This window comes from Branchiostoma lanceolatum, chromosome 18 (assembly GCF_035083965.1).
Source record: "Branchiostoma lanceolatum isolate klBraLanc5 chromosome 18, klBraLanc5.hap2, whole genome shotgun sequence".
NCBI classification, from domain to species: domain Eukaryota; kingdom Metazoa; phylum Chordata; class Leptocardii; order Amphioxiformes; family Branchiostomatidae; genus Branchiostoma; species Branchiostoma lanceolatum.
This window is the reverse complement of record NC_089739.1, coordinates 1069637-1086626: the sequence shown is the minus strand read 5'-3', so window position 1 is coordinate 1086626 and position 16990 is coordinate 1069637. Positions and strand designations below refer to the sequence as shown.

General features: G+C 39.7%; 1 protein-coding gene across 4 annotated transcripts; it reads left to right on the top strand.

The window, feature by feature from the left end:
• The first annotated feature begins 12299 nt into the window (after nucleotides 1-12299).
• LOC136424275 (TLC domain-containing protein 4-B-like) lies at nucleotides 12300-16977 on the top strand. Of its 4 annotated transcripts, none has more exons than XM_066412810.1 (7): nucleotides 12304-12649; nucleotides 13571-13742; nucleotides 14430-14519; nucleotides 14908-14966; nucleotides 15410-15501; nucleotides 15999-16072; nucleotides 16513-16977. In XM_066412810.1, exons 2-7 carry the CDS (start codon nucleotides 13594-13596, stop codon nucleotides 16805-16807), a joined length of 759 nt encoding a protein of 252 aa, XP_066268907.1. In that variant the 5' UTR covers nucleotides 12304-12649; nucleotides 13571-13593; the 3' UTR covers nucleotides 16808-16977. The 4 variants fall into 4 exon arrangements, with proteins under 4 accessions (XP_066268908.1, XP_066268907.1, XP_066268906.1 ...); XM_066412809.1 differs by having other exon boundaries at nucleotides 13568-13742; XM_066412811.1 differs by lacking the exon at nucleotides 14430-14519 and having other exon boundaries at nucleotides 12300-12649; nucleotides 13568-13742.
• Nucleotides 16978-16990: the final 13 nt, after the last annotated feature.

The window sequence follows — 16990 nt, the reverse complement described above, 5'->3', positions numbered from 1 at the left end:
TTTTGCACTTTGTGGAACCGCAAGGGTTTGGGCGGCTGCCATTCGTCGCCACCAATTGACCTCAATACGACCTTCCCCAATTGAAGTCAGGTACTCATTATCATGACTTAGGTATACTGTGTGCCAATCGGTGGTTGAGTTTTGAAGCTGGAAGATTAAGTTGAATTTTTCTGATTACGATGACCTGATAATAATATGTGCGCAAGCATAAATTTGAATTTCTACACAATCTTTTATTCAAGGCACCTGGGGCTATTTGTAAATATAACCATTCAGAAGTTAACATTATTTTATTAACAAAAACACATCACCGTAAACATGATATCTGTTTTGAATAGCAAAGCTCTTTATTCACAACAAAGTACTAAGCGTTTCCATGACCGCATATCATGGGGGTAACTCTGACTTGTTCTCTGTGCACTCACGCTAAGTGTTACTGTTAAAAAAGTAGTCCCAAACTTAAACCTAGGTTGAGTGGACCATAGATCGGTCAGAATTGCCCTGATGAAGATGACGGATGGCCATGTCCACTCTTGTTAAATGCGTGGTTGAGATAAAGAATCTTTGCTATTTAGTTATTCACGAACCTGAAGAAATTATTAACAAGAAATTTAACTTGCAGGCTTCTGCTGAACATCCTTGGTGAGAAGAAGAACCGATTGTACACAGTCAACAGCGTGGTGATGACGTCACTGTTCTTCCTGTGCCGTGTTGCCATCATCCCGTTCTACTGGGGAACCGTCTACAACTTCTACGCTCAAGGTTCCTTCCCGGATATCGACCGGCCAGGTTTATACGTCATACTGTACGGGCGGATATTTTTCGATGTGCTGAATGTTATTTGGTTCTGTAAGATGATGCGTTACTTTGTCCGTAAGTTGGTTAATCCTCGGGATGTGGTCAAGGAGGAAAAGTACCAGATCTAGATCCTTTGATTGTTTTATACCCTTTCTCCAGGAATGTTTTGTTTTAGAGTTATGTTTTCCTGTACAGCATAACTCTCGAAGTCGTGGATGAATCTTTATGATTGTATTGAGTTTTTAGGTTTTTGGTCAAACGAAGATATCATTACATTAGTCATTACAGGCTTTACCACCAAACCTTTAATAGTTGGAAATATATCAAAATGTATAAAAATTCAGTAGTACAGTTAGAATATTCCGAAAGCCATTAGTCCTGTAGATGCAATAATCAGAATCAATACCAATGGTACGTTGATGAAGGTTAGACATCCAGGTAATAAGATACGCCAAAAATAATTACTCAAGCAACTCTTGCAAATCTTGTCCAGTTGCTTGAGTAATTATTTTTGGCGTACCCAATACCAATGGTATTTGAACCTACCTTTACATGTGTAGGCTTTGAGTTTCCCAATTTCTTTTTTTAGTTATTGTTCTATTAGTCTATTTATTAGCTAATCCACTCTTATCGCATTGCGTGACTCTTTCAAACCTCAGATAATTGAACTTAGGTATGTATGCTGTTACTTCTTCTATATATGCTTCAACGTTTTATCTATAGTTATCGTTCTAATAGCTACGTCCGAATTAGCTTAAGTCAAGATCATTATTGACTACGATTAACCTACATCATCATCATTATTTGTTTACATATTTAATCCGTTCTTGTCGTAATTATCCGATGTGTCAAGTTGATTAAGACCGTTGTTGATCAATCAGCAATAGTGACTCTACTTCAAATCCCACATTTTTGAACTGATAGTGACTTTACTACTCGCTACGCATTTTAATATTTAACAATGACAATGATCACGATTTTTTTGGCAAGTTCATGCCTACATGGGCTAAATGCAATATAGCAATTTCAATATCTCACAAAATGTATTCAGTGTAGTGAATCGTTACACGAAGCGTTCTTAAACAGTCAGATAATTGAAACAACTAGATATATGCTTTACTACACTTATAGATTACACAATAATCAAAAAAATATATACATATATATATTTGTGAGATGATTATGTATTAATTTGCATAATTATTATTCTTTGATGTTCTACTTACCATAAACTACATATGTTACATGTATTCGATTTTACTCACTTATTATGCAAATAAAGTCCCAATTAGCATAATTTGACCTTCATTAAGTACATCCCAGTTTAAACTACCAGCATACTAAATATCATGCAAAACAGTCGTTCCTTTGTTCAGTTAATCTCCTTAGAAGATTTTCACAATAGCGCCTCTGCAGTTCCATAGCAAGCTGCAAGGGGGCCCAAACCTACACCACTTCTTTATTACATCACAAGCTATCAGCTACCCGAAAATCAAGACCATAGCACGTCCAGGTCAAAAGATACAAAAACGGAAGTCCTGCTGCAGTACCAAGGTCACATACCAGGGGGCACACAATCAACCTTGACTTTCGGCTTTATAACACCTGCCCACATACCAAATATCATCGTAATCCATCAAGAAGTTATTGAGTTATGCTGACTACAGTAGTGCGGAAACACAAAAACACATACAAACACACACACACACACACACACACACACACACACATACAAACACACACACACACACACACACACATACACACACATACACAGCTAAGAGTATATCTTTATTTTTCATGGAGATGAAGATTCTCTTGAATACTGTCGTACCATGACAATAGACCTATTAGCATTTACGGTGGCCATTTTTAATTTCCCTGGGTCAGCTGGGGGTCATGCACAAAAGTGAGGCTGGGGAGGCGTGGCCTATGATATGCCTATAGGAAACATATGCCATCTTTGGTGGTACATTTTGCCCCTCTAAGGTGAAATGCTGTGGTACCTGCGCCTGAAATGTGTAGAAATATTGTTGGGGACATTTGGACTTGATTTTGGCTAAATTCTAATTCATTTTTACCCTTTTTATTTTGGATTTTGGATTTAGCGTTTTATGTACAAACCATCTCTCAGTAAGCAGAATGAAGTAAATCCCTCAATATTTCCACGTGGGTGGCTGAAATCGCTCCAGATTTGCTTTTTACAGAAGTTGGTTTACCTCGAGGAGACAGTTTTTTGCTGTTACATTGTATAAAAGACAGCATGGTAGAATGGTTATATCATTGATGAAAAAAAACCCACGCGGAGTGTTTTTTTGTTGAAAAGCTATCACGTTTATCCTATGAACCCCGGTACAATGAAGTGTTATATAGGGACGATGTACACAACAATAAGAACTGGTTACTTAGTGACCACGCCATTTGTTTACGCTGCTCTGTGAAGGTTCAAAGTATTTAGGTCGCTCGGCAGAACGCCGTGTCTTCAAACTATCACAGGTGCGTTTTATCACGTTCTTCCATACTAAAATAGTATGCAAATGTACGCAATTTTAAAGATATGAAGTATTTCGTTTTTTTCTCATCGCTCACGGTGTTGATATTAATAGAACTAACCTCTTTATCGGGTATTTACGGAAGGTGTGCATGATTAAACGCCTATATAGAATAATACTGACAGTGTAATTATTGTCACGATGATAACAGTCGGTACCTAGAAGCGCAGTCCAAAATTCCACTTAAACCTTCTGTCAATTGAGCGTGCGGTGAAGAGCATGATACTTAGATATATTTGCTTATTTGTCTATATCCTAAACATCAACCTTTCTCACTGCAATAAATAATGAAATTGTTTTTAAGGTCTTCCGTATTGGTTGTATTATTTATGAACCATGATTAAACAGTGAATAAGCTACTAGCTACATGTATAATGTCCTACATTCAAAACTGTAAATGCTACTGAAGCGGGGAAATGTTTGAATGTAAACAAATGTCCTATTGTGTTTGTTGCAGATGACCTTTAGATCTATCTTCAGCATATCGCATTGTGTTTACGAAAGAGAGCTTAGATATGTTATCGGGAGATATCTTCTATGGCAACGGCCTTTGTCCCCTACTTGTGCCATTTCATCTGTCCAAAATAGCGGCCCCACGCTGATACAAAAGTGGGATGTACCAAAATTATCTAATCGATTGTTTTCAGCTGTTTTGCGTGAGAATCGACATTTTTATGCCGCCAAATGTGTTGATCATCACATCCCCATATTATTTTTAGGCTAAAATATATTTCAGGAAGTAAAACCATTCCTAACATCCCCTATACCAGGACCAACGATGGAAGACTACATGTCCATATTCCTGGCCGGACTCGCCAACTTCTTCCTTGCCTTTTGTGTTTTCGGTGCGGCACCGAGAATCCTCGGCCTCCTGTCGGAGCAGTACGGGAAACTGGAGCCGGAGAAGAGAGTCCTCGCTGACAACACGTTCGTAGTAAATTCCATTTTTTTAAAATCTAATACCGGTCTGTTTGATATTTTTCTATTTGATATTTTTGTTTAATATAGAAACCTTATTAGTCCATACAATATCTAAACTTTTCTTGTACGTTTCGGTTGGGTTTGAAGGTTGGTACCCGTCAATCAACTTTTAACGGAACTTTATACCAAAACTTATACGCCGGTTTTACTGCTGATAGTCACCATCGCTATGTACGCCTGAGTTTTTATGTCAGCGAACCATTTTCAGGTTCATGTCCGGCGTCATCACTGCGATCCTGGGATCTGTGGCGAGTTATGTGTTTTTCTTCGACCCGGAAGTGTACCCAACCCACCTCAGGTGACGTCATCGATCTCTAATTCTATACCTATCTTGTATCCTAACTATGATATGGCCCGTACGCTCACTTTAGCTCGTCCCGTGAGCCGAACTCTAGAAGTCTCTTGTAACATCCCAAATACTCGCATTTCAAAATGCAAATGCAAAGAATATGTCTATTTTTTTGCATTAAAGTTCCTATAATTCTCTTATATAAGAAAAAACACACACTTGTATCAACTATGAATGCTTATATATATTAATTTTGGTTTATCGTATATCGAAAACATTTCCGTTTTTCAAAATTGTTTAAACTCCGCCGTGCTTTTTCCAGGTACAACTGTGTCTTGCTGAGGCAGGGAATAGCGGCCGGCATGGCCTACATACTTGCAGGTGATGTATACTTTTAACCCTTACACAGTAATTCAGACCGAGACTTTGAAGAGCACAATAAATGTGGAAAAGCTCCAGTATCAGTACTCGGTTTTTCGCAGTAAATTTGAGCCAAAGTATTTGATTGAACTGATCATGATTGAATTGATCTTTATTCCCGCAACCTGCAGGCTTTAACAAGCCTAAATTATGTTGCTTTTACATGTTGGCTCCATTTTCAGTCCATAACATTAAAATTTAAGTTGATGCGGTAGCTTGCTAACTCGTTAAGAGTTAAGAATTTTGTAACTATGTATCTAAAAAGAATGATTATCTTACAGACACCGTGATGATGATTCGTCACCGACACCTGGCCTCTAAAACGCTGTTGGCCCACCATGCTATCGGGGTGGTCTGTCAGCCGGGGGGAATCGTACGTATCTGTGTGTTAATCTTCATTGGCTCGACAAAAGTACAGGGACTTTCGTAAGGTCTTCTACAACTATACAATCATGCAAACAAAAATGGTATACAAAATGAGTACAAGTACAATTATGAATATTTCAACATGTCGAGTTTAACGTATTACTTACACTATTAGTTCTAAGATCTAAACATTCTTTGATATATTTACCTGTTTGTACACAGTAAGGGTTGTCTCCTTCTAGAATGTATTTGAATTCATCTATAGATGGAATGTATCAAATTCTGCTGAGCAAGCGGAAAGAACTTTGAACAGCTTTGAGCGTTTATAATGATATTGTGGACAATCTAGGATAAGTCGATGAAGATTAGACCTCCAGGTAATAAGATACGCCAAAAAGCAATTACTCAAACTCAATACTTTCAAGGACACTCCCCCGGCCAACTGGTTCCGTTATGTAGATGACACTTGGTGCAGACTAAAGAAGAGAGTAGCTGATGATTTCTTTGAACATATCAACCAGATAGATGACAACATCAAGTTCACACAGGAGTCGAGTCAAGATAATATGCTCCCTTTCCTAGACACCAAAACCATCATAGAGAAGGATGGTCGCCTCCAGTTCGAAGTATACAGGAAGCCGACCGGTACCGATCAGTATCTGGCCTTTGATTATCACCACCCTTTGGAACACAAACTGGCAGTTATAAAAACTCTCTTTCATCGGGCAGACAACATCATCACCTCAGACACGGCCAAAACAGACGAACATAGACACCTCCGAGGTGCCCTTGGCAAATGTGGCTACCAAAGATGGACTTTCAACAAAGCCCTCAAACCGTCTGACCAGTCCAAGAAAACGCCTAAGTGTACACCATTGACCAACAGAAACAAGGCCAACATCACTATTCCATATGTACAAGGAGTGTCCGAAAAACTCCGACGGATCTTCCAAAACTTCAACATTGCCACCAACTTCAAACCTCAATCAACTCTCAGACAAAGACTGGTACATCCTAAAGACCGACCACGCAAAGGCAGCAAGGCCGATGTCATCTACAGACTCAAATGTGAAGAACCCAACTGCAACAACACTTATATCGGAGAGACCAGCCGATCACTTAATGAAAGGTACAAAGAACATTGCGCTAACCGCTACTCCTCGGCCATTTTCCACCACCTAAAACACAACCAGGGGCACTCGTTCAATCTCGAATCCACTGATATCCTTGACCGCGAACCCCGCTGGTTCGAACGTGGAGTAAGGGAGGCAATATATGAGAGGATATACAATCCAACCCTCAACAGGAAAGGAGGGCTAAGGGTGGAACTGTCTGGCACTTGGGACATAGCCTTGGGGGCAAACCAGCTTTAGCTCCTATATCAAAACAATAGGAGCTATTGTCCCCTTTTACTTCAACCTTGACTTGAGTTGTCTAATTCGCTTTCCTTTGGACTATCTAAAAATTTGTCTTCTCCTTATTTGCATATCAATTCATAGTTCGTGGTTATAAACCTGCTGTTCAACTGATCTTGCTCACAGTCACTGACGAAAAGTAGTGGATGCTACTTGAAACGTCTGACCGTTTCCAAAATCATATCCAGTTGTTTGAGTAATTGCTTTTTGGCGAATCTAGGATAAAGTGTCGTTTATCTTCAATTTCATTTGGACAGAATGGGCATATTAAGTTCTTTTACAAGGGATCATGGATTGATGGGTTTGGGGACAAACTGTCAGGACGTTTAAGAAGGTGCCATAAAAACAACGATTAAGCTTGAAGTGGAACTGAAAATGGTTAATCATTTGGTGTAGACTTTTTGTTCTATTATCATATAGGTAGCTATCGTTGACCAATCAGAAGGCTCCATTTGCAGGTCTGTAATCTTCATACAGACCCGAAAAGCAGGTCTGTAAACTTTGTATGGACCCGCGGGTCGTTCCTATAACCATCGAATAAATGAATGAATCTATGAGGTGGTTATAGGAACGACTATGCCTTATCACACCGTAAAGACCGAAGGGAAACGGGTCATTAACCCTATATTAGCCTCTTTGTACTTAGAGCATAAAATTCATATATCCATTCATTCATCTATCCATCTCTAGAAGTGATATGTTCCAATCCACGGCTTTCGGATTTAATTAATTGATTAACGAAAATAATCAATCAGTCAATCAATATAGAGAATTAATTTTTATGCCACCAATATTCTGTCAGTATTTTGTTGAGTTTATTGAGTTTATTGAGTTTATTGAGATACCCTTTAGCCCCTCTAGGGGGCTAATCTTCCAGGGCTCATAAACACATCACAAAATACATACATACGTACACACATAATTACATATTTACATACTGCAATAAAAACATACCTGCCAGTTTCTACAATTGCTAACTATTTACAAATCAAACTATCAATCCATCATCAAGTTAAAACCATTACGTCGCATACAATTGATCAACCAATTTCTTGAAGTGTCTAACATCCGATACGATCTTGAATTTGCTAGGTAGTGCATTCCATAACATTACGGATCTGTAGCTGAACATTCTCTTTCCGCTGTTGTTCTTAGGTTTGAAAAGATAATAATTGTGCACTGATTGCCTAGTAGAGTAGCTGTGCGATGCATGGACTGGTACAAGTGCTTTGTAAATCTCATATGGTTCACCTATCATAACAATCTTGAAGAATAACTTAAGAGTGCTGACGTCAAATCTATTTCTTACTGAAAGCCAACCAAGTTCAGAGTGCATTTTCGCGATTGGAGTGTCAAATGAACATCTAAGGGCCAGTCTGCAGGCTTTGTTTTGTATTACTTGTAACTTCTTAGTACATGAATCTGGTACACTAGCCAATACAGGTGAGCAATAGTTCAAGATTGATAACACTAGTGCTTGAACAACAACCTTGCACATTGTATCAGGTAGATAACAGGCATACCTTCTAACATAGGCTAGGTTTGATGATAGCTTAGCCATGAGATGTTTAATGTGAAGGTTCCAGGAAAGCGATGGGTCCATATGCAAACCCAGGAGGGCTGATTCAATTACCTGTTCAACCTTCTCTGAACCAATAACTAGGTTCAGGGAAGTGTCTGGCAAAAGAGCAAGCCTGCGTGCAGTACCAAATAACATACACTTTGTTTTCAAAACATTCATAACTAAACGATTTGCACGGACCCATTTTACCACCTTTAAAAGATCCGGTTGTAAAGCTGCCACAATAGTACTAACTGACTTGGCTGCCTTGTAAAGTGACGTATCATCGGCATACATTTCAGTTGTGCATTGGGATACAGCTAACGGAAGATCATTTGTATAAAGGGTAAACAATAACGGACCCAAACAACTGCCCTGTGGCACTCCACATTCAAGCCCTAGTGGCTCGGAAAACTGACCATTGATGTAAACAAGTTGCGTTCTATCTTGTAAGTAGCTTTTGAACCATGACAGAACACCTGGTTGAAAACCGTAAGATTTAAGTTTGGCTAGCAGAATACTGTGGTCAACCAGGTCAAACGCGGCACTAAAATCTATGTACACTACACCCACAAGCTCCCCTCTATCCATAGCTGACAGCCAGTCATCTGTCATCTTAACCATTGCAGTAGTGGTTGAATGATTAGGACGATAGGCATGTTGTGCAGTTGACACAATGCTGTTAATGGTTACATATTGCAAAATCTGATCACGAACTACTCTTTCTAACACTTTGCTTAACACTGGAAGGAGACTAATTGGCCGGCTGTTTTTTCCAGTAAGCGGCATTCTTGAGTTTTTCGGTAAGGGGCGTACTTTTGCTGCCTTCCATTGACTGGGGAAACAGCCGGTGATTAATGACTGATTGACAATGTGGCAAACAGGTGCAGCAATATGCAAAGAGGACAATCTCATTAGTTTGTTTTCCATTTGGTCCACACCGCATGTTGCTGACATGGGAATGTCGGCCAACAGCTTCAGGATGTCATCCCTACTAACAGTGTGGAAATTCAGATGGCATTCCTTGTCATGCATAATATGTTGATCTATCAGATCCGTTACAGTAGGAGTTGGAAGCTCTGTATCTGTTTCTGTTCTATGGGCTTTGATCTTATCTATGTAATAGTTGTTAAAGTAGTTAGCAATGTCAAATGGTTTAGTAACAAACTTGCCATCAATTTCCACACAAGATGGAGAGTGGGTTTTCCTGCGGCCGAGTAATGTGTTAATCGAATTCCACATCTGTTTATGATTACCAGAATTCTCCGTTATCTTTGTCTTGAAATAAAGGTCTTTCTTTTTCCTGTTCAACTTCACTGCATAGTTCCGTAGTTTTTTGTACACAGCTCTATCAGATGGTAATGAAGAAGCATCTGCAGTAGCTTTTGCTTCATCTCGCATTAACATGATTTCTTTCAGCTCTGCATCTAACCACGGAACCTGATTAGACCGGACGGTAAAACGCCTTACAGGTGCATGGAAATTGGCTATCATGTTAAAAATGGTTGTGAAAACATATACTGAATCCTCAACATCATCAAACAATTCTACAACATTCCAAGGTGCGGACATAATATCATCAATAAAGTCATTTGACAATTATTATTGTCTGATTTCTTGTCATATTGTTATTGTTATCACTTACTTCTATAATTATGTTATGAATTGCTAGAAATATGTTATTTCTTGTTAATTTAGATGGGGGAAGACATTGTATAAGCCATCATGGCTTTTTTTCCACAGCAGCACGTGTATTTTATGTGCTATTCTTTTCTATTATGCACTACAAACTGATTTTACTATGTGGGAATAAATTAAATCAATTAATATTATTATTAATCAATTCATTCATTCATCAGTTCAGCACATCGGTTCCGTGGCTACTGATGACGTGGCTGCTGTTCGAAGTCTCCAGTCCATTTGTGCACTTAAGGTACTGATAAGGGGACGTCACAACTGCCCATTTGGTAATTGGTCGTTTACACGCACGTGATCATGACGTAGGTATGCTGTATGCCAGTGGGTGGTTGAATCCGGACGCTGGAAGGTAAATCTGAATTAGGATGATTGTGCTCACGGTAGCCTGGTAAGATAACAATGTGATGACAGGTGCGCAAGCCTAAATTGATATTTTAGCATACCTTTAACCCAAGGCTTCTGTGGCTACTTGCAAACATCTGTGCTTCACTGGTTATTCAGAAATTTTCATTTTTCTTGTTAGAAAAAACATAACCATAAACATGAAAGCTGTTTTGGACAGCCGAGCGATTGTAGAAGATGACAGACGGCCATCGACACGTCGGCTCTTGTTAAATATTTGGTTGTGAATTATAAAGATCATTGATATTCAATCATTCACGAGCTTGAAGAAGTCACCCAAATTCTGACTGGTTCACAGTGCACTCATTGTAAGTGTTACTGCTAACAATGTGGTCCTTGATGTTGAATGCACAGTTGGCCTGTTGAAAATGGCAAACGGCCATCGAAACGTCTAATCTTGTGGTTGTGAATTAAGACATTTGCTATTTAGTCAGTCACCAACCTGAAGAACTTATCTACATGGCATCTGTTCACAGGCTTCTTCTGAATATTCTTGGAGAGAAGAAGAACCGATTGTACACAGTCAACAGCGTGGTGATGACGTCAGTGTTCTTCCTGTGCCGTGTTGCTATCATCCCGTTCTATTGGGGAACAGTCTACACCTTCTACGCCCAGGGTTCCTTCCCGGATATTGACAGGCCTTGTTTCTATGTCATGATTTACGGGCGGGTATTTTTTGACGTGCTGAACGTCGTTTGGTTCTGTAAGATGACGCGTTACTTTGTCCGTAAGTTGGTTAGTCCTAAGGATGACGTCAAGGACGACAAGTACCAGATATAAATCCTTGGATTCTTTTGACATTTTCGCCCAAAATGTTATGTTTTCATCAAAAAATAGTTACTCAAGCAACTGGATAACATTTTTAAACAGTCAGACTGAGGAAAGACAGAGGATGCTGTCTGAAACGTCTGACTGTTTCAAAAATTTATCCAGTTTTCGATTTATGTTTTTGTGAACAGCATAACTGGCGAAGTTGTTGATGCTGGTAGGTTATTAGATCATAGGCCCTACCATCAATGCCGTGTCTTCTTTTATGTATGTTTCAACATGTGTTTCCCGGACGCACAAGGGCGACTAAAGTCAAGGTCATCATCGAAATCAAGTGAAGAACATCGTCACTCTCTTTTTGCATAGCTGGTCGGTTCTAGTTGTAATCAACCGATGTGGCATAATAAAAGAACTTAACTTCAGAAAATACATTACATTGTTTGCTCTACCCAAACTTGTAAGCCAGGCTGAATAATGATGTCGTTTGATTCAGATCATTGTTCATTATCCATCAATGGAATTCTATTTCTAATTCCACATTTTTAACTGATAGATTAACTTTTTCTACTCATTTCGCATTTAAATGTTAAATTCTCATAGATGAGCAGGTAAGCAAACTCATGAATGGTGCCGCAAGAATAACAAATGTAAAAAAAAATTTCTTGCATACTCTAATACTTTGATAATTTGGGTTCGAATTTAGTGCTTTCCTTTCAGATCATCTATTCATATGATAACAAGCACAATAATAGTCTACTCTTAGTAAGTGCAAAAAATACACAATTTACCTCTTGTCACTAAATGGAATTAAAGGCTGAGTTAACTTCAAAAACCTTGGTGGTGATTATTGTCACATTATTAGTAAATACACTTTGGGGACTTTGTAATAAGGACTTTGCCCGACATAGTCAGTTTCTACGATATATCATTTAGTCACGGGCAGGAATTAGGCGATACATGTACTGTCCCGATTTTAGGCGGTCGCGTTGGGGAGGTGGTCGTCTTGGGAAGGATAAATGCTTGCTCCACCCAGCATGTGTGCCTGTCCACGGGTCTGTGTTGTGCCTCACATCGGCAACTCACCCCGAGGGCGTACCAGGCCAGTTTAACACTGTATAAGATGCGTTAGACCAGACTGGTGGCCTGAGGTCTAATCCACTCACATAGGGACTCTGTTTGACCCTAGATTCTTCCTTCATAATACGAATTGAACGTGGCCTGCTCGATATAGTTCTGTTTATCCGAAAGAGCCACGCAGATTGATGCCGGGGCCGAAGGTACCCGGGGAATACACGTAGCCTTTGTTAGGCACTATTACCGAGAAGCCCCTCTCCCATTCAGAAAGTTGTCGAACAAGTTGTGCAAAACTCGAAATTTGTTACGTTGTCTGCAGCGAAAGGTGAGTGTGTCTGACTTCCTTTAACCTACGATAAATATGTAAATTCTGTTTCTGAACGTAACGATTTTACGTGCTGGGGAGGGGCATATTCAAAAGTATTTTGGGTGCGTAGTTAAGTGGTCGTTGACCCTGCCTATGGACCAAAGGTTTTGCAGTTCAAATTCCAGCTGTTGTCAGTTACATGCACGCTACTGGGGAGGGACTACACAATGAGTTGCGCAGTAGAGTGCGCTGTGCATACCCTCGATTAATTTGTTTACTTAATTTTTTCCTTGGCAGAATGGTTCAGTTTTCTCCTAGTGAGAACAGAAGAATGTGTTTTTTAAAGATCTGGCAAAAATAGGTGACCTTTGACATGTTTTGCCCTCGGATTTACCGCTGAACTCTTCTCTTCTGGTTGGAATGATATAACGTTACATAAAATCTTTATTGACACAACAAAAGTACAGCGACTTTCGTAATAACTTCTACAAGTACACATGCAAACAACAAACAAAGGGATACAAAATGATGAACCTGCGTATATTAGGACAGGGGGTAAAATCTTGGTCTCATCTGAAACTGCTGGCTTTAGCCCGTTAAAATACAGTAGTTGACCTCCTGTTTTTTTTACCTAAAGAGACCTGACAAATTCAGCTTTACAGGGGTGGTATACAGATTTGAGGTTTAAAATGTAGATACATGTGATTGTTTTTGAATGCTTAGCCATATGTGTTGCATTGTAAAGTCCATTTGGTGGTCCATCCCCTACTGGGAAGGGTCGTTGTCATTAAAGATGGGGCATCAAGCCGCGGTCTTCTGTTCATTGTACTGTTCTAGTCAATCTGGTTCAAGTAAACTGCAAACTGGCATATGTCGATTTTATCTGCTGCATCGTGCTATTCTTACTGATTTCAAACCGTGTCAAAACTTTCTCAGCAGTTTGAGAGGAGAATTGAAGAAAAATGAACGAGAATGTGTCCATATTTCTGGCCGGGTTGGCCAGCTTCGTCTTCTCGTTGTCTGTGTTTGCGGCGGCACCACGAGTTCTCAGCCGCCTCTCCAAGCAGTACGGACGGCTGAGTCTAGAGAAAAGCGTGCAGACTGACAATGAGTACGTTAGTATTCCTTCGTTTGATTTACACTTGTCATTTTTACCCTTTATCATTCATTTTGTTGAAGAAATCCATCAGTCACGTGTAATAACAGTTACAAGAATATTCTTCAAACAGTGACTTAGAAAGGTAGCGAAATACGCACATCCAAATTTTCGACGTCTTCTGTACGTCTTGTTCACGGAGTGACCTAGTCTCGCGAGAACTCGAGACTAGGCCGAGACTTGTGAAGATCGTCCAGCCTCCCCCGCCTCCTTGCGGAGCAGGGGTAAGTAGGACTTGGGCAGCTCCCAACCTCCGGTACGGTTCATCCCAGCACTTTCCAACGCGACTCTAGGTCTATGATCTCTATCATTCATTTTATATTTCAGAAAAATTTAAAGGGTGTTGTCGACTCGAATGTTTTATAACCACCTAACTTGTCAGACAACACCAAGCCACTTTGTAGAAGCAGAAGTGGCTCTATCTGTGTTCGTGTATGCAGCTGTTGTATAGCTTGCGACTGAGCAAGAATCTGACTGGACTTTAATCGGACATAAAGACATTGAAATACTGCATATTGTGATATTCAGTTTCACAAAAAAGGTAGTAGAAGTAGTCTACTGTGTTCTGCTGCTGCAGTAGTCCGGACACCCTGCAGCTAAAATCAGTGTGCCTATTCTTAAACCGTTTTATTCTCTACTCAGATTTAAGGGTACCCTCATCTGCATAGTCCTGGGGTCAGTCGGGGTTTATGTGTGCGTCTTTGACCCGGAAGTATATCCACGTCGTGCCAGGTACTCATTTATTAATTCTACTAATTCACACACGCATATATAAAACAAATGACTTGAAATAAGCTTTAAACACTGTGTGTGCAAGATTCCTAACTCATCAGTGAAGACCAGAAATCTTAAACGATCCATATACAGCTTCTCAAGTCACAGATAAAAGGGACAGACATAAAGGGTCAACTGTAGTACCGTAGAAAGCAGACAGGAGGTCGAATTTTGAACTTAATCTTTATCTCCGTAACAGTATACCCACGTACCGAAATTGTAAACATCTATCAACAGATTTTCGAGTTAATCTGTTTACATCCTTAACCACTCCACCATGGTTAAACCAAGAATATAATCTTCTCGTAAAATGGATGAATAAATGAATAAATGTTCCTATGTCCAGGTACAACTGCCTCCTACTACGGCACGGAGTAGCCGGGTACCTGGGTTATACCATAGCAGGTGGGTACACCGGTCTTTCCCTGTGTTCCCATACTAGATCAATTCACAGGTTGGGAAATATATACTATTTTTCTTTTATCCAGAAAAGGATTTTGTATTGTTCCACAATACAGAGAGCAAGAAATGTACGAGTGTTGTTTTGCGCCGAAGAGTGCTTCACATTTTGGTAACATTTCTGATCCAGCATTCAATGCTTAGATAAATCTTAGCGCTTTATGAATGAAAATTCCCATTTAATTGAATGTGCACTTCCCGTCTAGTCTTCAAGCTTTTGTAAAGAAGTGGTTGAATCCGCTTGCTCTATAATACCGTATAAGTGGGCATTAATCTCTAGCGTGTTGGAATATGCAGTGTAAGAGTTGTGTCATATTCAATTCTATCCATATTCATGAACCTAAGACAGTTTGTGCATATTAATTTTTGTAATTTGTCTTGTTTTTCAGACGTTTTAATGATGATGCGACACAAATCACTCTTCAGTAAAGTCTTCCTGGTGCACCATTTCGTGGGGACGCTTTGCGGACTGGCTGGAACGGTAGGGAGTTAAAATTACAAAACCGTCTAAAAGTGTTGGACTTCATTTGTCTATACTTTATTTTAGGTTGGAAGTAGCAACCATAGATAATATATGTTACGGGATATTCGAGTTTTTTTTCACAACCAGTAAATTCTCACCTGCTGACGTTTCGTCGCAAGTCAACCCCAGTGATGAACGGGGACGAGGGGGATACAGGCTTAGCCACGTTTGGGACAGTGTTCTCGCCGCAAAAGTGCCACCTACGTCGGTTACTTATAGCGGCGAGAAGTAAAAGTAGAAGAAGTTGTCTGGCAGACACCAAAACGTTAGCAGGTGAGATTTACTGGTTGTAAAAGGATGAAAACTCCAATATCCTATGTTCTACCAACCTGATGAAGTCAGACATAACAAAGTTGTATATAGTGCTATATAGTTATATGGTGATACTGTATGGTTGCATTGCACTACTATACTTGATATTTTGTGTGCTGTAACGACTCATTCCTCTTACCCAGATGTTCACCTCAGTGCCGTGGATCATGTCGACATATCTATATTACGAGGCATCCAGTCCTTTCGTTCATCTAAGGTACCGGTACCGTTTATATGAAGTAGTAATGGTAGTTTCTGTTAGCTTCCACAAAACTGTTTTGATTTTGTTGTATTACAAGTTAATCCCTCCTGACGTCATCTTTTCAGTACGTATCTAACACAAGTAGGTCTAAATACCCGACAAATTCCACGTTGATGGTTGAAATATCTTATTTTGATTATCTTAAAACTTTACACTAAAGATGCAGGAACAGCAACGATTACATATTCTTATAAAACACTTTATCCTATTGATATCTATATCTTGTCTGACATAGAGATGAACTCTTCTACTTCTTTTGGTTTCGGTTAGGGCAGCCTCCTTTAACTTTAACAGTTTCAGATTAGGCTGCCTGTACGTGGAGGTCTATAAAGTCTTTGCTTTCCTAAATGTAACCCACTTGGAAAAACTGCTGACTTTCTGTTCGTTTTCTGCAGGTTCTTATTAAGCAATCTTGGCTGGAAGAAGACCCGCCTGTACACAGTTAACGCGCTGCTGCTGATGACCGTGTTCTTCCTGTGCCGAGTCGCCATCATCCCGGTCTACTGGAGAACCGTCTACCTGCTGTACACGGACGGGTCTTTCCCGCAGATAGACGCCTTTGTTTACTACCTCATGCTCTATGGGAGGGCGTTTTTTGACGTACTGAATGTCTATTGGTTCTCTTTGATGATGAAGGTGTTCTTTGAAATGTTCGTATGGCCCAACAGTGCCTCTAAAAAGGTCAATTGAGAGCCCTTGTAGATATCTATTCTGATATATGTTTGTTGGTAAAACGACTCCATTAGTGATGAGTTCACAAGTGTACTGCACTACTCTTCCTGGAGTCACATGTTAACATGCAGATTACATTGGAACACATACACATAACAGAACATTACATAACATATACATATTTACATCAATTTGCTACCA